At 50.5% G+C, this 20,663-nt stretch overlaps 2 protein-coding genes across 2 annotated transcripts; both read right to left on the bottom strand.

The window, feature by feature from the left end:
- Positions 1–4,403: 4,403 nt before the first annotated feature.
- Positions 4,404–11,788, bottom strand: IL22RA1 (interleukin 22 receptor subunit alpha 1). The gene is made up of 7 exons (XM_059488830.1): positions 11,612–11,788; positions 9,383–9,515; positions 8,753–8,925; positions 7,715–7,899; positions 7,125–7,260; positions 6,814–6,935; positions 4,404–6,058 (listed from the first exon to the last, which is right to left on the bottom strand). Exons 1-7 carry the CDS (start codon positions 11,652–11,654, stop codon positions 5,054–5,056), a joined length of 1,797 nt encoding a protein of 598 aa, XP_059344813.1. The 5' UTR covers positions 11,655–11,788; the 3' UTR covers positions 4,404–5,053.
- Positions 11,789–14,771: 2,983 nt separating this feature from the next.
- Positions 14,772–18,686, bottom strand: IFNLR1 (interferon lambda receptor 1). Its single transcript, XM_059488844.1, has 7 exons — positions 18,524–18,686; positions 17,781–17,904; positions 17,375–17,556; positions 16,846–16,988; positions 16,249–16,408; positions 15,846–15,970; positions 14,772–15,650 (listed from the first exon to the last, which is right to left on the bottom strand). The coding sequence occupies exons 1-7, from the start codon at positions 18,684–18,686 to the stop codon at positions 14,772–14,774; spliced, it is 1,776 nt and encodes a 591-aa protein (XP_059344827.1).
- Positions 18,687–20,663: the final 1,977 nt, after the last annotated feature.

The raw sequence follows: 20,663 nt of genomic DNA, 5'->3' as shown, positions 1-20,663 counted from the left end.
CAAATTTCATTGTTTTATAATCACTGTTAAAACCTACAGTTTTCAATTAAAATGCAGATTATTTTCTAAACATGCAGTAAACCAGAGAAGATTCTGGTGAGAAAACATGAAGCAAACCAGGATTTTCATAACAACACTGGAAAAACAATCATTAAAGCAGATACAAACACAAAGCATAATCTACTTCTGCAGTGCAAAGCTGTCACACAAAACAACTGATGCTGCTCTTAGATTCTACAAAATGCAGCACAAACAGCAGTTTATTTACAGATAAACCACACTCACCCAGTGAAGGCTGCAGGAGAGCCCCTGTCTCCAGGCAAGGCAAGGGACAAAGGAGGTTTCCTTCTGCTGGTGGTGACACGAGGATGACTCTCCCCAGAAGAATGTTCCCCATGTTGGAGTGCCCATCCTGCAGTCAAATATAGCCCTGCCAGCCCTCCCTGGACAATGGGGACTCTCACTGCTCCTCAGTGCCCACAGCACCCCCACTCTGCCAAATCACTGCCTGGCCAAGGGATCTGAGCAGGGACAGGTGCCTGCAGAGTCCACAGCACTGCAGTGTGCTCTGCTCCTTTGGGATAGAGCTCACAAAGCATCTGAACTGAATTCTGGATAGTTTAACCCTGGCCAGGAATGGCTCTGGGGGTAACCTTGCCGCTGCTGCCTGACAGAGGGATGGCATTTGCTTTGGCATCTCTTTAGGGAATGCCAGCTCCAGGCAAATCCTGGCAGGGTCTGATTGCACCAGGAGCTCCAGCAGCTCGCAGGTTTTGGTGGGCTGGGACTCTTTATTTCCTTTTTCCAGCAAACAAAGGCTTGGTGCCTCAGAGCAGGGGAGCTTTGTGTGTCCAGCAGCCTGTGGTGGTGTCTGAGAGTTTGGGGCAGAGAACAGAGACTGATGAATTTCCATTTATTTGAGGTGGTCCTGCAGTTCCAGCATTTGGGGGAAACCCTCCCAGCAATGTGAGGAGCAGGTGATGTTTCTTGTGGGAATTAATTCCACCATTAAATCTGGCACAGCACCAAGGAGCCATTTCTAGGAATCTTGTTTGCTTCACCATCCCAACAAAGGTGAAACCCAGCAGGATCAGCACCAGACTTCAGGTGTAGAGTTCATTTGTGGCTGAGTTTGTGACATTCTGGCTGTGTTTGTGACATTCCTAGGAGAGAATAAACAGGAGGGACTGGGCTGGCAGTCCTGAAGCACTTTGGGGTGAGCTGAGCTGTCAAAGGGAAGGAGCACTCCCCTTCCATAGGTTTTGAATCCATGGCCAATCCAGTGCTTCCCTGAATTTTGCATTATGAGAAGTAAGGTGTAATTATCATCTACTCTGCTTAAAATTAATAATTTCATTCATTTTGTCACATCAAGCCTCTGTTACAAAATTTATTTTATTTAGAGGGCCAGGCACTGATCTTTGGTCCCTGTGAGCAGGGACAGGACTGAGGGAATGCCTGGGGCTGCCTCAGGGGGTTTAGGTTGGATTTAGGGAAAGGTTCTTCCCCCGGAGGGTGCTGGGGGGTCCCCAGGGAATGGGCACAGCCCGAGGCTGCCAGAGCTCCAGGAGGGCTTGGACAGTGCTGTCAAGCACAAGGTGGGGTTGTTGGGGTGTCTGTGCAGGGCCAGGGGCTGAATTTAATCATCCCTGTGGTCCCTTCCAGCTCAGGATATTCTGAGATTCTGACAGCCCTCCTTCATTCTGTCTCCAGAACCTGGAGCTTTCCTTTTGTCCCTCGTGTAAGATTTTCCTCCCAGAGCTTGTTCAAAACTCACCAGTGATTTCTCATGGTGTTCAAACACCCTCCAGTGCCAAAAGAAAGGAACAAGCAGGGAGGGGGAATGGGATCCTTGGCTTGCAGAGCTCATCCCTGGGCAGGGATCCCTGGGGAGGGGAGTGAGCGGTGCCAGCTCCCAGATTTAGCTGGGAGACAAAGAGCAATGCTGTGCTCTAGGGTTACAGCTGCCACCTGCTGCTCTGCTGCCTTGTGACACTGAGCTGCAGCACTCACCTGTCGCCGGTGTGACATCTGCTGGGGACACACGCTGCCTGAGGCAAGGGGAGCTTTTATTGCCCAGTGGGGGATCTGTAGCTGCTCAGAGTGACCCTGAGAAGACTTGGAAATTCTCTTTTCCCAGCCTGGAGCTTGAAGAAGGAGTCAGAGCTCTTCATTTCTGGGTCTCAAGGTTGTTTATTGGATCTTATCTATAAAATTCTTTCTTTGCCCTGACGAGGTCCATCCAGCAGGACAGTTCCAGGCACTCTGCCTGCCCCTGGTGCAGTGTTATGTCTTTATACTAAAAACTGCACGTACAATGTTTACAATAACTTCCCAACACCTATCACCTGTGTTAGACAGTGAGGTTTTTGACTGACCGAGACAGTCCAGCCAGCTGACTGTGATTGGCCATTAATTAGAAACAAGCACATGAGACCAATCCCAGATGCACCTGTTGCATTCCACAGCAGCAGATAATCAATGTTTACATTTTGTTCCTGAGGCCTCTCAGATTTTCAGGAAATAAAAATCCTAAGGAAAGGATTTTTCAGAAAATGTGTCTGTGACAGAGCAGAGGAAGGCAGTGAGGTCAGCAGGGATGACGTGTTCCTTGCTCCAGTAAAATTCAACAGCATCAATATTTCTTTCCAAGGTTTTCCAAAGAGAAACAGCTTGAGAAGGGATGATCAGTGTGTCAGATTTAGGAGGTGACTCATGAGATGAGAATCAATTTCCCTCAGCTCAGAACATCCAGGCCTCAAAAATCAATATTGACTAAGGCATGACGAAAGCAGGAAGTCGAGGATATTGCAGCAGGACAGGGCTCTCCTGCTGTGATCTCTGGGCAGGGGAGCTGCTGGGAGGATGGGCTGGGGCTGGAATCATTCCTGCCTTTCGTTCAGACAGGGCTAATGCAGCCCTGAAGGTATTTAAGGGCCTGAAGGAGGGGTGGATGTCTCAGCTTGGGGACACTTTGTATATTTGGGCACCTCTGTGCATTCTAAAAATCCATTCCTGGGCTCTCCTCAGTTCCCACCTGTCCTCCAGCAGGATGAGACATTGATTACGGTCTGGGCATGACCAGACCCCATGGCAGGGCTTCTGCAGAGGGATTTGGAAAGGCTTTAAAAATAGAAAATAACATAATTTTAGCAGCAGATTGAAATGCTCTCCCAAGGCCCCCATCCCTTCCACACAACTCTGCCCATACCCATCCTGTGCTGGGGGTTGTGTTTCACAACACCACCCAAAATGTTGATTATTCCCTGGATGGCATCACTGGGAATAGTGTTGACACAAGATCTGCAACTCTGAATAAGGTAATTGGCGTCACTGGCTTTAAATGCCTCTCCAGGGGGGTTTAATGGAAAAAAATGTTACCCCTGGTGTCTCCCAGTCCTTGGGAACAGCTCCAGGAGCTGCAGCATTTCTCTGTGGGTTGTTTTTGGGGCACAGAGTACAGGAACCAGATCAAAGCACATTCCACAGACCTTTGGTGCTGGATGGAATGGAGGGAGCTCCCTGGGAATGTCCTGCTGGTCGCTGCCCAAGCCATGCACGTATTTCAGTCTGTGGTACCCTCACACTTCTCCAGCACACTTGGAATTCTGCCCTTTTGGCCTCACAGGGCTGTGGTCCTTCAGCAGTTGTTGGGGCTGGAGCTCAGAACCTTGGCCTGGAAAGTTTCTAGGACTGTTCCTTAAATCCTGGGTTGAATCATCAAAAATCTTCACTTCATGAGCTTTTGGCTTATTTGCAAAATCACCCCAAAATAGTGGAATTTAACCTTTAGCTTCAGCTTTCCTGGGCTGAGAAAAGCGCCAAGTGCACTTGGAGTGGGAGCAGCTGAATTTTACCCCTGGTCAGATTGGTCTCTGAGTAAATACTTCCCCATACCAGTCAGGCCTTGCTTATTCCTGTAAATGCTTTCACTTCTCTAAAACCAATGTCCTCAGACACGTTTTTCACCACAGCAGTGCAAATGAACAGGCTGAACTGTGCTTTCCTCTGAATGAAAAATAATCACCTCCTCTGGCAATGAATTAGAATTTAGCTTCCTTTTGGGGGAGGTCCAGGTGCTCCAAGGATTTTGACTCCCAAACAATGGTCATGGCAGCTCTGGAGGATGTGCCAGGAGCAGGGAGGGGTGGGAGGGAGAGCTCCAGACCTCCCTGGGCTCCTGGGTGGATTATTGGTGCATGGATTGGGATTGGGATAAACTGAGATTGAGGGTTGAACTGGGAGTGCTGCAATCCTCACATCCCTGCCTGGAGTGTGATCCCAGGTCCTTCATCCCTGGGGATCTCAGGGAGGAGCAGAATGTGTGACTGCTGCAGAGCAGCAGCTGAGAAAGCTCAGAACTAGGCCAAGGCTGCATTAACCTGTGCTGAGATGAAAAAGGCTTTATCTTTGTCCAGGTATTACAAAAGGCTTTATCTTTGTACAAGTATTAAAAAGCACAGGGGACAGGGACAAATATCACAGAACTGCTGCATCAGGAGCTGTTACCCAGTTTCAATGACTCCTTTGAAGGCAAAGTCCATTCCAGGAAGGTGGAATATTCTTTTCCAAGGGTAGAACACCAGTAACACTAGTCATTTATCCAAGGGCAGAACACCAGTAACTATTTACTTCTTTTACTGCACCGTGGTACATTAAATACTTCTAGGTTTGCATACCTGAATTTCCTCAAAGGGAGTCACGTCTATCTTAGGTGTTGGTAAAGAGAACATACAGTGTGTGAATTTTGCTAGATTTTCAGTAAACTGAATCTGGGATTGGAAACAATCTTCTCTGATCTTTTAAGGTAATCCAATTCATGATCAATTTGAGAATATGCAGAAATAAAGACCTGTGTTTAAGTGCAAAGGTGCAGTATGGCAGTGTAACAAGGAGCAGTTCTGTCAGCAAAGGCACCAAATGGGGCAGTGTGACAATGGAGCAGTGTGACAGCCCTGAGCTCTGTTCATACAGCCAGGACCAGCTGTGGGTTTGCATTGCTTCTGGTTCATACAAGAAAACATCATCTGCATTTAAAGACCATTAACTCATCCTAATAAAGTTCCGTGCTCTCCTCATCCCACTGCACTTTGAGGTCCAAATCCTTGAAGAGCATGGTGAGAGGAGTGTCCCTGTCCCTGTCCCCGTCCCCGTCCGGGCTGCTGGCCGGGGACACGCCGAGCTCAGTGCAGCCCAGCTCCAGCCCCTTTGCTGCTGGGAACATTTGCACGGCTGCAGTCCCTGGGAGCTGCGCTGGGGCTGCAGGGGCTGGGCACGGCTCCGGCAGCTCCCACTGCTCGCCGTGGCTCCCAGTCCGGACCGAGAGCAGCAGCGGTGCCAGCAGCAGCTCCTCCTGTGCAGCGCGGCCTGGGGCAGCTTTCCCCGCGGGCAGCAGCAGGGGCACGGCTGCCTGCTGTCGGTAGCATGCCCCCTGCTCCAGCAGGGACAGGGACAGCTGGGACACCCGCTCGGGATCCTGCAGCTCCTCGCTCTGCAGCAGCAGCTGCGTCTGCCCAGGGCTCCCCTGGATCACAACTGACTCCAGTCTGTCCCTGCTCTTCCACAGGGCCGCCTTTGGCCGCTGCTCTCTGTAATCCCAGTGGCTGCAGCTCTTTCCCAGCCCGTGGGTTCGGAGCTCTCCCTCCTCAGAACCATCTGGAGAAGATTCCTTCAGATCTGGAGAAGATTCCTTCAGCCTGTGTTCTGGCTGGGAGCTCCTGTCCGTGCCCTCCACGCACAGTCCATAGGTCAGGGCCAGGCTGGAGCTGCCTGGGGCAGCAGCAATGCCCTGCTCGGCTTTCTGAGGAGTGTAGGCAGTGATGGCAGCTGGCATTTCCACCTGGCAGGGCTGAGGGGCCAGCTGCACTGCTGGGACATCCACCTGCTGCTGGTAGGGACAGGAGGGACGTGCTGGCTCCAGGGACCAGTTCAGGTGTTGGCTCATCTGGGCCAGCTGCACTTCAGGGATGAAGGAGGAAGATTTGGAGAAGCTGAGGGGCTTTATGATGTGCTCCACTGTCAGGGTGAGAGGCTGGAAGGATGGAATCCCTCTGAAGTCCTGGTGGAGGAGATCAAAGAGCAGAGTTATTACCAAGAAGCTGAAGGGTTGCTGTAGTTACTGTAGCATTTTCTTTGGAGAAGTGTCAGTAAAATCCACTAACAGCCACCAGGGATCTGCTCTGCTGACAAAAGAGCTCTGCTGCTTTTTTTTTTTCTGCTGGAAAATCACCATTCCCAGGAATACAGACATTTCTCATTGTCTATTAACTGAGCAGCCTTGAAACATGAGGAAGAAAATCTCCTGCTTTCACTTTTGCAAGATTTGGCCTAAGCCCTGCAGCATGAAAATCCTTGAGCTCATTAGCATGAAACCCAGTTCTTGCTGTGGGAGATGAGGGATAGGGGAGAATCCCAGGGTTTCAAGGGCAACTGGGGATTTAGGATGCCCCAGGTTTAACTGCCTAACCTGAGGGGCTCAGTTTGGGGCAGGTTCTGAGCACTTTAAAATACCAGGAATCTGCAGTGATTGCCTAGAGCAAGCTCCTTAACCCTTTAAATGAAGGAGGGAGAGTTTGATTGGATCCTGGGGAGAAATGTTTTACTCAGAGAGTGCTGAGGCACAGAGCAGCTCTGGCTGCCCATGCATCCCCAGCAGTGCCCAAGGCCAGGCTGGACATTGGGGCTGGGAACACCTGGGACAGTGACAGATGTGGATCCCATACAGGATCTAAATGGACTAAATGACCCTTCCAGCCCCAGGCAGGGAGGATTCTGTGATTTGCAGGCTGAGCTGCAGTGGCTGAGGGCACTCACCAGGGCCCTGGGCTGGGCACTGCGCTGTTTGATGTATTTGTAGCTCACATAAGCAGTGGCAGCAAAAACCAGCCCAGCACAGAAGGCCAGGGCCACCAGACAGTAGAGAATCCACGTCTTGTCTGGGGAAAGAACAAATGGAAAAAGAGCTGGATTAGAAAAATGTCACAATTAGCTAGTGATGTCACTGGTTTAGTCTCACAGAATTAATTTTTTAATTATTAAAACATTCTGTGCTGAAAATCAATGCATTTTGTGTATCCAATATCCCATCTGGACTTTTCAGCTTTCAGCACAGTTAGCAGCCTCACCTGCCAGTGTTTTGACCCAAAACACCTGAGGTTTGCTTCTTCTCTGGAGCAGACAGATATAAACTGTCCCGTTGTATTCAGTGTCTGGGTCCAAGTTGGAAACTTCAAATTCTTTGTTGTGCTCATTCTTTGTCCACTGTTGAAAAGAAAGGTAAAATCTGTATTTGGGCAAGATGAAATTTTCTTCAATTCAGATTGCAAAATTCAGCATAAAATATTATTTACTAATGTGGTCTTACAGGGCTAGAATTACTCTGTATGTATGGAACTCTGCTTTTTTCTGAATCATATTTATATGAGTTTGTTTTCCATTATTTCTGTATTTAATTCTGCATTTGAGTTTCTTAAGACTTGAACTACTTAAATAATTTTTAGTCACCAAGGGTTTTACTTTTTGCTACTTATACAGTACTCTTAGACAGTCCTTTGGATTTAAGAAGAAAGCCTCAAATTCCTGTTGTCCTCAAATTCAAGTTAAAGACTCCAAGACTTTCCCTTGTACATCAGAAATCTCCCCCATAACTGAGATCCTTTTCCATCTCATCTGAAATGGGATTTACAGCATCCCAGAGCCCGAGGCTGTGCTTTACCTGCTGCTGTGTCCTCTGGTTGAATATTATCAGGTGATAATCCACAGCCCCGAATTTGCTGTAGATGTCCTCCACAGAGAGCTGCTGCTGGTCCTCCCCGCGCAGGGGCGTCAGGGGGGGCCGGATCAGGAACCTGATGGAGCGGGCCTGGGGCACGTGTTCCACCTGGGGGGGGCCTATGATGGCTGGGAAGGCACAGCAGGCTCTGTCAGTGGTGTCAGACACACCCTGACTCGCTGAAATGTCATTTCTGTTTGTACAAAATGGGCCTGAGCTGTGTGAGCATGGCAGCAGTCAGGCCTCTGCAGACAGAGGTGGTTTGGGGTTCTTGTGCCCAGGAATTCTCATCCCAGGCTTTTCCAGCTCCATGTTCCCTGCCCCTGTGCAGGATGTCCTCCTTCCTGTATGTGTGAGGGCTGAAATCCCACCACAGGTTACAGCTCAAATCCCAGTTCCCATCCTACACCACATTTACAGGGCTTTGTGCCTGCACTGGTCTCTGTGACAGTCACATGCTACACCCAGCGCTGCAAAGGGCTTTCATCCAACTTCTCACAGCTTTTTTGGTGCCAAAAGCACCAAAGTCTGAAGGCTCTTCACAGCCATTGGCTGCTGATGCCATCTGGAATTGTTCTTGGTGATTTTTCAGTGGGAAGTTTAATCCACAGAGCCAATGAGGCCCCAGAGGCTGTGTTGTGTCAGTAGGGCTCACTTTGGGGTCGGGACACCAAGTACCCACTGGAATGGATGCTTATCCCAATGTTCCCATTTCACAGCTGCTGAACTCCCTGTCCTCAGGCTGCCCATCATGTCCCTTACTCATTTCTCTATTCCTGTCACCAGCAGCTCTCCCTCCCATCGCAGCAGGCCTTTCCTTTCTCTGACCCCCAGCTCCCAACTGAGACCCTGCCCATTCCTCATTCACCTCCAAACCTCCAAGGCTTCACTCCCCCCAGCAACACAGAGCCTGGCAAGTCTGAGCTGTGGGGAAATGCTGCCCTGCAGGATCAGGAGCAGGAGTTTGGGGTTGGTACCTACTCTCCTTGCGGGGCTCGAAGCGCTCGGAGCGCACCCAGCTGGAGGAGCAGCCCCGCGCCCGCACCCGCCCGTAGAAGTGCTCCGTGAAGTTCTCTGTCTCCCTGCTGAGGTTGCAGAAGAGCTGGGTGATGCTCTGGCACTCCTGCTTGCTGAGCCAGGATTTCTCTCCATACCTGAGGACAAAACAAGGATTTGGGGTCATTTGGTTGGACAGGAATGGAGCAAAATGGAATAGAGAGAAGGAAGTTGCTGAAGGCAAGAGTAACTCAGAAATGGAGCAAAACAACCCAAGATGTAAAATATTTGCTTAAATGAGCATCATATCTCCCACTCTGAATAATCCTGAAATATGGAGCAAAACAACCCAAGATGTAAAATATTTGCTTAAATGAGCATCATATCTCCCACTCTGAATAATCCTGAAATATGGAGCAAAACAACCCAAGATATAAAATATTTGCTTAAATGAGCATCATCTCCCACTTTGAATAATCCTAAAATATTCATAGGATTATATGAACCATTATATGAACCACAATACAGGAGAAACAGCAAAATCAGCTTTTCTGTCTTGGCCCTTCTCTCTCTGAGACCCCTAAGAACAGCCCAAAAGAAGCAAACTTCACATACTGTTTGTACTGGACATCAAACACAGTGCCGGGGGGAATATCTGCCTCTGTTTCCCATGTCAGGATGTTCTCAAAGTTTGTGGAAGAGAATGCTGCACGTTTCAGACATGATGATCTCTCTGTGGTCACAATTCCTGGAGGAGCAGAGAAACTGGTATTAAAAACTGGATCCTGGGGTATTTTGCTAAATCTGGGCTGAAAAGAAGGAGCTTGAGCAGAACAAGGCTTCAAACTGTGTTCACATCACACTCTTGCAGACAACTGACTCATCCCAAAGAAATGAGGACTTTATACAGAAAAGCCTCAAAAACTCGAAAACTCAAATCAGAAAGAGAATCCTTGAATTTCTAGTCCAGTTTCTTTAAGAGCTTTTATATGGGTGATAAAATAACACCAATAATCTGTTTTCAAGCCCAGAATCAGGTCTGTGGATGTCTCTGCTTTCTGCCCCTGCTCAAGGGAGTGACATGCAGAGCTCAGTGTCACCTCCTGAAGATGTGGCTCCATTCTGCTCTCGTGCTCCATGTTTTATTGGATGGAAAGTGCCTGTACAGAGTGACACCCAGTGTCTGGACTCTGGCCTGGGTGTGCCAGGGTGACAGTAAACAACTGCCCAGCTCCCTGCTTTCTGAGCCCTGCTGCTCTTCCTTTGGGGTCAGCAATGTCACCTGTCCCTGCAAACATGTCCCTGGACAGCAGGACCCCACCATGGCCCTCGTGCAGCAAACTGGCTCTGAGCTGCTGCAGAAAAGCCCTCGAGGGTTTTGTGTCTCTTATCATGAGAAAACACAGAGCAAAATTTTCCAAGGCTGATCCACAAGAGTTTCTAAGTTCAGGATTTATAAACTCTGAATTCAGATTATGGGCAGACCCTCAAAGGTAAATCGTTTATACATTATTCAGCTCTGGGTTTGTGGCACTGATAAACACCTGGGCATGTGAGGGCTTCAGCCTGCAGTGAACAATGTGAAAAATGAGCAAATGAAAATAGCACAGATGGGCAAACTGAGCCCTGGGGTGGGGCTGCCTTGGACAGGATCACACTGAACAGAGAATAAGTCCCAGCTGGATCCTCTCTCCAGGCTTTCCCCAAGGACCAGGACTGAGCGTGAGCAGTTCAGTCTGCTGGCTGGATGGAGGAGGGTGAGGCACAAGGGCACAGATCCCCTCTCAGTGCTGTGTGTGGCATTTGGGCAGGGAAGTGGTGCAGAAATGAGCTGCTGCCTGCTCCAGATGTTCTCCTGGCTTCATCTGCAGCCCCACATCTGCCTCTGCTCATGCCAGGCTCTCAGGAGCAGCAGCATGGGTATGGAGGAGTGGGGTTCCCTGTCTGAGCGCCCTGAAAACTGAGTCACAAATACCCCAGTCTTATCAGGAGTAGGAAATCTGTCTTCCCACATTTATCCATGCTGGAACACTTATGCAAAGCAGCCTAACACAAGCACAGTCAAGTGTGGGCAGGGGAAAACCAAGATATTTCACAGTGTGACAGTCCCTTGGGCTGAGGAGATGCCAGACACAGCAGATGAATGGCAGGGCTGAATGCTGAACAGCTGGGTCTGGAAGGAGCAGGTTTATCCTTCATTCAGCCAGCAGTGAGCTTGTCACATCTGGAGTAGGATTAAATGGCTTTTAGAGGGCAGAGCTACATTAGATATCAGGGAGAAATTGTTCCCTGATAGTTCACAGGGTGCCCAGAGCAGCTGGGGCTGCCCCATCTCTGGCAGTGCCCGAGGCCAGGCTGGGCAGGCTTGGGGCACCCTGGGACTGTGGAAGGTGTCCCTGCCATGGCAGGGGTGGGATGAGATGAGCTTTAAGTCCCTTCCAACCCATCCACTCTCCGGTGACTCCCTCATTTTAAGCTCTCATTATTTGTTTGTACCTCCTTTAAAATCAGCACTGTTCTTGTATTCATTTGTGCTGAAGCCATGAGGAGACTGATCCAAAGCCCCCTGATACCAGTGAAAATCCTTCTCTGCTGTAGGATTTGGGTCCCAGCACAGTGACAAACCCTTTGAAGTGAAGGAATCTTTCCCTCTCCCTACTAATCCCGAAAGTGCCGAGCGTACCAGCCACACATGGGAGTTACCACAAGGAGAGAGAACTCAGAAGAGAACTCATACACCGGCTCATTCTTAGGTGATAATTCAGCAAACAGGAGTGAAGAGCAGGCTCCAGGATCAAACAGAATCCCACAACCAGCGACAGCAGAGCAGAGCTCAGGACTTACCCAGCACTGAAACTCCAGCCAGGACGATCAGAAATCCCTTCATGAATGACTCTGCAGGCTGGGCTGTGGGAGCAGGCAGCTGCTCCTGTGTGCAGGTGAATCACCTTTTGGCTGAATTCTGTCTTGCCAGGCCAGGTTGGATCTGTTGCTCAGTAACAGAGCACAGCAGAGCTCCTGTCCTGCCTTCCCTGGCTCTGCGCGGAGCCCTGCGCATGTGTGACACTGCAGAGTGACAGCAGGAGTGCACACCTGACTGTACAAAGGTGCACGAGCCAGAGGCTGAGAAAATCCCCAGCTCCTGAAAAAGAGCCAAATACCTTTTTGCTGAGAGCTTCCTGCCTGAAAGCCCTCCCTGAGGTTCCTGGGGTTTGAGGTTTGCTTTTCTGGTCGAGTAACTTGAGCTTGTTACAACTCCAGACATTGAAACTTAGAGCTCTGCACCTGGTTGGTTCAATACCTATTTCCTCCAAAATTACTCCTGAATACTTTCTTACAGTGAAAGTCAGCCAGAGCACTGGGGTTTTTCACCTGATGTGGGCAGAAGGCAGAAGAGTGGTGGCCTTTCCACAGGAGGGGCACCTGCTGTCCCACAGCTTTTTGCAGGGACTGTTGTACACCTGCAATGTTTATTTTTGTGGCTGTTTACAGTGTAAAGTTCTGTTACTGAATCCACGTGATAAGAATTGGGAGTTTGTATGGACAGGAAGAAAGGGATACAGTCCCTTTCCCATAACGTGTGCAGCTTTTAGCGTGATGTTATGTTTTCAAAAAACAAACCCTGCGTGCTTCTGAATGCTGATTTCACTGCTCTATCCTGTGGCCAAACCTGTGATGGAATTCACAAACCCCTTCTGCTTCCCTCCTCCTCTGTGGATTTCCTGATGCTGTTTCTGTTCCCTGCCCTGCCTGGCTGTGGGAGGGCTCTGTGCTTCAGCCCTGCCATGGTGCATCACTGGCATTTTGTCTCTCTCAGCTCACCTGGACAAAGGCAGAGGCCTCAGATTTGTTAGAGCAGACACACCTATGCACCAGTGTCTAATTAAGCACAACTGTTTGTTAGGGTGTTTCCTGAACAGCCTGATAAAAGTATTTCTGTTTTCCCTTCCCTCGCATTCCTGCTGGGTGATGGGGCAGAGCTGGGGGACCTTGGTGTGCACCTGAGCCTTCAGTTCTGACAACAGAACTTCAAACTTTACCTCTGCCCTTATTTCTAACAAGGTGTCTCCTTTTGAATGGCCCAGGAAACAACTCTTTGAATCTTTGGGGACCTGAAGATGTCCAAAACTCGACTTTCAAGTTTAAAATTACGGTTTTATCTTTCAAACTTTTGATTTCCTCACAGTGTGTGGGGAGTGCAGCAAACCTGTGAGTGCTGGGCATGAACCCTCCGTGTGTGGACATGGCCCTGAGGACAGGGTGGGTTCCCAGCTGGACTCGATGATCCCCAGGGTGTTTTCCAAGGAAATGATTCCCTGATGCTTTGATAACACCTGGAGCAGCTGCTGTGGGAGAGGAGCACTGTGCTGTGGCCAGGACTGACCCTTCTGCAGAGGAAAGCAGCTCCAAGCCCTGCTGAGAGGAAATGAGGAGTTGGATGCTGCCACCTCCTGTGCAGCTCCCCTGGCCTGCAGCCTGGCCCTCAGCCCCTGGACAAGGCAAGAGCTGATCCCAGGCCGGGTTTGCAGAGCTGGGACATGCCAAAAGCATTCTGTAGACGTTACTCAACTTCAGAGCTTCCTGTAAATCAAAGCCTGGGGGGTTTTCCTGGGTTGCACAAGAAATTGGGTGGTGATTACGTTTGGATCATCGGTGTCTTTCCAAATGAACTGGAGGGATAACAACGGGGTATGAACCTAAGGACACTGCAGAGGACAGAGGAATAGTCCAGCTGGTGAATCCTTTCCCCACCTCTCCTTTGGACTTCATTCAGGACCTCAAGGAGTAAATCTTGCTGCAGAGCAGTTCCCACTCCCTCCTACCACCCCTCACTTCTTTATTCCTGCTTCTCACAGGATTTCAGCTTTCATACCCTCCATCAACAGCCTCCCCTCACCTGAGCCCTCTCCCTGAGTGCAGAGAATGGCTGGGGAGTGTTTCCCTCTCTCTTTTACTGCTCTGCTTCCCTGTGAGCCCTTTACACAAAGGCTCCCTTTCATACTGCAGTATAAAAAGCTTTTACAAGGACATGAAGTGATGGGACAAAGGTGATGGCTGTAAACTGCCAGAGGGGAGATCTAGATTAGATACTGGACTGAAATCCTTCCCTGGGAGGGTGGGGAGGCCCTGGCACAGGTGCCCAGAGCAGCTGGGGCTGCCCCTGGGTCCCTGGCAGTGCCAGGGACAGGCTTGGAGCAGCCTGGGACAATGGGAGGTGTCCCTGCCATAGCAGGGGTGCCCTGGGATGAACTTCAGGATCCCTTCCCACCAAACCATTCTGACATTCTTTGTTCAGTAGTGACCAAAGTGACCTGGCTGGGAATTTCAGAATTCCACTCCAGCCCAGGATGGGGTCCTGTTTTAAAGGCAATTATTTTTCAGGATGAGCTGCAGTCCCCCTTTGTAGCTCTGGAAAACAAAACCACGTACACATGGAGATTTATATAAAAATATTATTGCTCTCAGACATTCTGCACAGCAGGAAGAATTTCAACTTCAATAAATATAAAATAAAAAATAAATAAACAAACATGCTGCACACTTTGGCTTCAGTTCCCTCTGCTGGAACACAGAAGGTGATTTCTGCAGGATGAGGTGGAGAACTCTTCCTGCCACAAAAACCAGATCTTGCTGAATGTCTCTGTAAGGAACTTCCACTCAAGCTCTGGACTTACAGGGAAGCAAAAGTGATACAAAGCAGTTCAAAATGTGCTCCAGATGCACGTGCAGGCACAACACTGCATTTTCAGGCCCTTGTTCTGGAGTCTGAGGTGACCCACAGGCAGTGGGTCTGTTTGCTGGGGGCTCCCTCAGAGGTGTCCCTGCCTCCCCACCCCTGACAGTGACAGCACAGAGGTGACTTAGCAATAAATTGCACTTTTGTGTCCCTAAAGCCATTGCCTTGATAGGTCAGACATCAGTTTTTGTCCTTGTTCAAGGATCCTTGCTTGGACATCTGGAGCTCCCCAGGATTTCCAGGCACTGCCCAGACCTGCTGGGCACTTCAGATCCTTCCCAAGTAATGTGAGTGCTCATAGCCTGGGAATTGCAGCTTTGGATCACATTTTCCCTCTGTAAGTGAAGTCCCAAAAGCGTCACTGAGCACTGTGGGCTCGGGAGGGGTCCCCTCTGTGAAGCTGTCACTGCCACAGTCACTGGCGATGCCTTCATCCTCTGCCAGCTGCAGTGTCCACAGGGGGATGAGCAGCTGCCTGCTGGGATCCTCCTGGAGCTGCAGCTCAGGGATGGATTTCTGGTAACCCCTGCAGGAATGGGGAACCTTCCTGGGGTTCAGCTCGTGGGGTTCAGCACCAATCCCCCCCAGCAGGGGCTGCAGGGGGCTCGTCCCCAGCCTCTCGTCCCCGTGTCCATGGTCCTGGCCCTGCTCTGGGGCACCTGGCAATGTCACATCAGTGAGGGAGATCCTGTCCAAGGAGGAGCAGAGGTACAGGGAGGGCTCCTCGTGTGCCTGGGACCCCGAGGTGTCCCTCTCACCCTTCCTCTCTGCAAGGAGGGTGAAACCCAGGGCTCTGAGGTCAAGCACAGATGCCACAGAGAGATCTCCAGACCCTGAATCCAGGATTTCCCCCAGAGCTGCTGGGGCTGGCTGAGAGCTGAGACCTCTCTTTGGATACCGAGGCATTTTGTGGTATGGGATCAAAGTGCTGCTGCCTTCCTCCTCCTCATCCTCTGACCACGATGATGACAGTGATGATGATGATGAGAAAGAAGCCCTCCATGGCAGCTGGTGTCCTCCTAAAGCTCTGTTTGTCCTCCTTTGAGGCACTGGCTCCTCTGAGCAGCTCAGATCATCACTGCAGAATTCCTTTTCACCAAGCTCCAGGGGGAAGGTTGGTCCAGCAGCTTTAAATTGAGAGAAATCCTACAGGGAGAAGGAATCAAACAATGAGCCTGTGATGATTCCAAAAGAAAAATCTGGATGTCAGAAAGGTTATTTCAAAAATGGGAATTACAAATGTAAAACTGAGGAGTGCAGAACCCCCCACTCCTCCCCAGTGACCCTCTGAAAACCAGCAAGGCTCTGGGTCAGGAGGGGATTCCAGAATTTGGGCCATACCAGAACTTGAGGCATCTTCCTTTGCTTGGCCTCCTGCTTCACCAGGCAGCAGATGAAGGGACTGGCCACAAAGATGGGGAGGACAAACAGAGGGATCACAACCAGAAGTGGGAACTTCCACTGTGCTGATGAAAAAGACAGAAATAATCTCTTGTGAGTGGTATTTTTATAGGAGTTATGGGCTCTACACTGATATACAATATTCAGAGTTTTCAGAAAACATTTCAGGCTTTTAAAATGAAACTATTTCTACAGAAAGCAGGAATCACTCACCAGAAAATCCAACCAGTCCCTTTAGCAGGAAGCTTTGTTTTTGTGGTGAAAACCTGATTTTAGTGGAAATCTTTGCCTTTCCCTCATCCCACTGGATGTCTCCCACATCCTGTCCTGAGAAGGGCCATACCTTTGTGGTTTAACAGCACACACACAGGCTGGGAGAATTCACTGTGCTTCACGTCGATGCTTTCATAGAGAGCCCTGGCACTGAAGCAGTAGTTGCCTCTGAGGGCAGTGGTGTTGATGGTCACTGTGTCCTTCCTGAAGTAACCCTCGTATTTCTTCTGCTGAGAGACAGAGCAGAGGGTTGGAGAGGTGATTCTTTCATTATTGGGGTGGTGTTTCTGTACCACCTTAGCCCATGGATCCCTTGTGTGGCCCATGTGTGACATCCCCCCAGGGCTGATGGATCCAGGTGGGGATTGCAGCAGTGCTGGGCTCTGCTGTGCCAGGGAATGCTGCCAGTGGCACCAGGATTGGTTGTTTTAAACCTCAGCCCTTCAGACTGACTGGAGTGTAAACTCCCCTTCCTGATAAAAATAGGGAACTACCAAAAAAATAAGGATGCATCACACACTTCTACTTTTTGCCTCTGGCTTTGGTTTGGCTCTGGTTTGGCTGGTTCATTTCCTCCAGGCCCTGGATCAGTCCCTCTCTCTCTGCCCAGAACTTTGAATCTTTTTCAGTTCCTCCATTTCATCTAAAAAGAGCCACTTGTACCGACCTTGTCTTCAGATCCTGCTTCCCAGAGGTTCAGGTCATACTTCCAGGTGAGGTTCTCCACACAGGTGGGCAGAGGGAAGGAGGCACTGACGTGGATGGAATTGTCCCTGACCTTCAGGGTGAGCACAGGGGGAGCCAGTTCCACTGCAATGGAGGGAGCAGCTCTGAGAAAGGGGCTGCCTTGGCTCTTACCTTCAGCAGGGATGGCTGGTCCTCACTTCCAGCTGTTATCTTGTGATAAGAGGGAGGCAAAGGACACCTCTGTATCTAAAGCACCCCAGAGAGCCACTGGGACAGTGGCCACAGGCACAGAGGACACCTCTGTAACTAAAACATCCTGGGAGCCACTTTGCTCAGCTGATGAACAAATTCTGACATTTGCTACAAAATTCATCCTCAAATGATCCCAGCCTGTCACTGCTCCTGCTCGCTCACTCAAGTCTCTGCCATCCATAAAGCCCCTGGACCCCTGTGGGGTGTGGTCTGTGTGTCTGTCCTTCCATCCAGGCTGTCACCTGGCAGGCACTCACCATCTGAGTAGTAATCCTTGAACTGGGATTTCACCCAGGGCGACTGGGACCAGCCCCAAACCGCCTTCACCCGAGCCCGCACCTTGACGTAGAGGTTGGAGAGGGCACAAGTCAGATTGCAGAAGGACCTGGGGATGTTCCTGCAGTGAGGAACCTTCCTCCATTTGTCCAGGCGGTCCTGGCTGGAAGGAACAACCACACCAAAATATGAAACACGTTCTGCTGGGATTTACAGAGCAAGAGAAGGAAGGGTTTGGGAGAGTGGGAGCAAGTGGGACTCAGAGTTTGGATCATGTTTTGTTTTGGTGGGAGGTCACTGAGGATTAGGACACTCATTAACCAGGAGAGATGCCCAGTAGTTGTCCCTGTGCCACCCCTTTGATCTGACATGCTTTGGAGCTCTTACCTTTCATACCTCACAGTGTAGGTCACATCTGGGGGAGAGCCTTCCCCTGGAGCCCAGGTCAAAATCATGGCAAAATCCCTGGACAGCAGGGTCACGTTTTGAGGAGGGAGAAGCTGAACATGACCTGGTCAAAAGGGGAAATATGTGAATGATTCAAAAGTATCTTTGGGGACAGGAAGTGCCACTTGGCTCTCACTGAAGTGGTGTCGATGTCTGAGACTGAGCCTTTCATTAAAGGCTGGAAATTGGCTCTGGCAGCAGGTGTGATGCAATGTTTTCCTTGTCTCTCATAAAGCATCTTCATCTCAACAGCTTTTTGAACTAGGAATCAGTTTGTGTGAACAATCTGGTTAATGATTTCCAATTGCTTTCCCTGTGCTCTCACTGCATTTCACTGATTTCCAACCCACAAACTCTGCCTGACTCCCTGGACAGGGCAGACACAGCTGTCCCACGCTTCTCATTCAATCCCAGTCCTCCAAGGGCACATCCCATCAGGAATTCAGAGCTGCAGGTTTGTCCTGTGTATTTTCCTGCCCCTCTTTTTTCCAGTAGATCACCGTGCCCATCACTAGCCCTCAGCAAGACACCTTCCACAGACAGATTTTAAACTGTCACTTCTTTACCATGGAATATTCCACTTTATGTGAATCATTCCCATTTAAACTGATCGAAACTTCTCTCTCCTCCTACCAGCAAAGCCATATAGTAAAAAGAAAAGTAACACTCAGGTGTTCACGTACCTCGAGCCTGCTGCAGGACACACAGAGCCATCAGGGCTCCCACTTTCCAGCCACACAGGACAAAGCAGGACTTCCCATTTGACACAAATGCTTTTCCTTCATCCATTCTCTGGTGTTTCCTGTGTGAATTGCAGAGGACTGAGGAGCCCAGGAGTGCACACATGCGCCCTGCCTCTCTTCCTGGTACAGCCCTGCACGTGTGCCTGGCAGAGGAGCAGGTGTGGGAGGATTTTGGGGGACAGCACAGGTGAAACTTGCAGCGCTGCGCCCTCCAGTGAGCCCTGGCACAGGGGAAGAGCTGTGAGACATCTCAGTGAGACTCCTCAGTGAAACTCTGACCTTTGGCACTTACCTGCGTGGCTGTGAAATATTAATAGCATTTAAATAAAGTTTCAGTGCAGGAGAGAGCTATTAATAACCTAGCAACAATAACAACAGTGGGATGGGAGGCTCTGCTGGCCTGCTGTTTACAGGAGATCAAAGAGTTGCTCCTGGTTTATGTTAGCACAGTGATTTTTGGGAGTTAGGGAATTACTGCACTTTACAGCTGGGGGGGTAAAGTGCAGAGATAGGACAGGGATCTGTCCCCTCCCATGTGGGCACATGGAAGGACCTGGATCTCTGCCATGCTGCCAGGTGCCCAGGTGTGTGCTTGGAATGGCTGTGCCACTGCAGGAGAGGGGGAAATCCCTGGAGCAGGGATTGTTTGGCACCTCAGCTCTCCTGCCCTCCACCACAGGCACCCAGGCCTGAGCCATCAGAGCAGGAATGGATCAGGGAATTCACTTTACAGGAGTTACAGCAGCTTGGACAAAGGGATTTCCCCGAGTTTTCCCCAGGTGGAAAACTCTCCCAGCCCAGCAGACAGCCCTTGGCAACCCTTGGACCTGGGAGTGGCAGCTTCTGGGTACAGAGTCACCATTTCCTCCCAAAATCTCCATTTCCTCTCACCGCGGGTTTCTGTTTCCCTGGCTGTTTTGCTCCCTCTGTTTAATTTAATTTCATTTAATTTTTATGGATTTTCTTGTGAAAAGAAGAATTGTAATCCTTTTAAAGGAAAACAGCAAAGCGAAGGGTCTGGAGGGTCCATCCCCCTTCAGCACCCCAGCTGCAGAGCCACAACCAAGGCACGGCTCTTGTGCTTCCCCATGAGCCCGGGCAGGAGCGGGAGCGGTTCCAGGAACACTCACTGGGTTCTGCCTCAGAGCCCTCGGGCAGCTCCTCCTCGAGGTGACCGCGATTTTCAGTGAGCGTTCACAAGAGGGGAATCTTATCATCATCATCGTCATCATTGTCATCATCGTCATCACATCACCATCGTCATCATCACCGTCACATCACCATCATCACCGTCCCATCACCATCATCACCATCACATCACCATGGTCACCATCCTGTCCTGTGGGACACCCGCGCTGGGCTCTGCGCTCCGCCACAGGGGCTGTCCCGGGAGGGCCGAGGTGTCGCTGTCCCCACCCTGTGCCGCTGTCCCCACCCGCGCTGGGGTGGCCGATGCCACGAGGTGTCGCTGCCTGGCAAACAAAACGCGCTTTTCTCCAAGCCACAGCGGCTGAAAACTTGGGGAACAGCAAAAACTCCTGGAGTGATTCCCGGAGCATCCTGGCACGGCACAGGGGGCACAGCACACCCGGTTCTGCTCTCCTGCCCCTTCAGCCTCTGCCTCTGGCTGGGGGCCCAGGAAGGGGCCGGATCGGGTGCTGGCAGGAGCAGGACTGTGACTGTGTGTGACAGGGTTGTACCCTCGGTGCTCTGGGACCCTGCTGTGGATGGAGCCTCGTGGTGCCTTTAGGGTGCAGGCAGGGATGGTGCTGCTGCGGAGGACTGATAAGGAGTGCCCTTTATCCTTGGGTAAATCACCCAGCTGTGCCCGTGTTCTCCCACTGGTGTGCTCCTGTGGAGCATCAGTATTCAAATATTCTTATCCAGGAACCAGCTGGACACAATCCTGAGCAATGGGCTTCAGCATGACCCTGCTTGGCCCCACTGTGGCCCTTTGCACCCTGAGTCACTCTGTGGTGCTGTGCAATGCTTTGGGATGACTTTGGCTCTCATTCATGGCATCATGTCTCACCCACCCCTCACTCTGTGACTCCCAGGATCCCCAGGGGACTCCCCCATT

This window comes from Ammospiza nelsoni, chromosome 25, assembly GCF_027579445.1.
Source record: "Ammospiza nelsoni isolate bAmmNel1 chromosome 25, bAmmNel1.pri, whole genome shotgun sequence".
Lineage (NCBI taxonomy): Eukaryota > Metazoa > Chordata > Aves > Passeriformes > Passerellidae > Ammospiza > Ammospiza nelsoni.
This window is presented reverse-complemented; position numbering and strand designations above follow the sequence as displayed.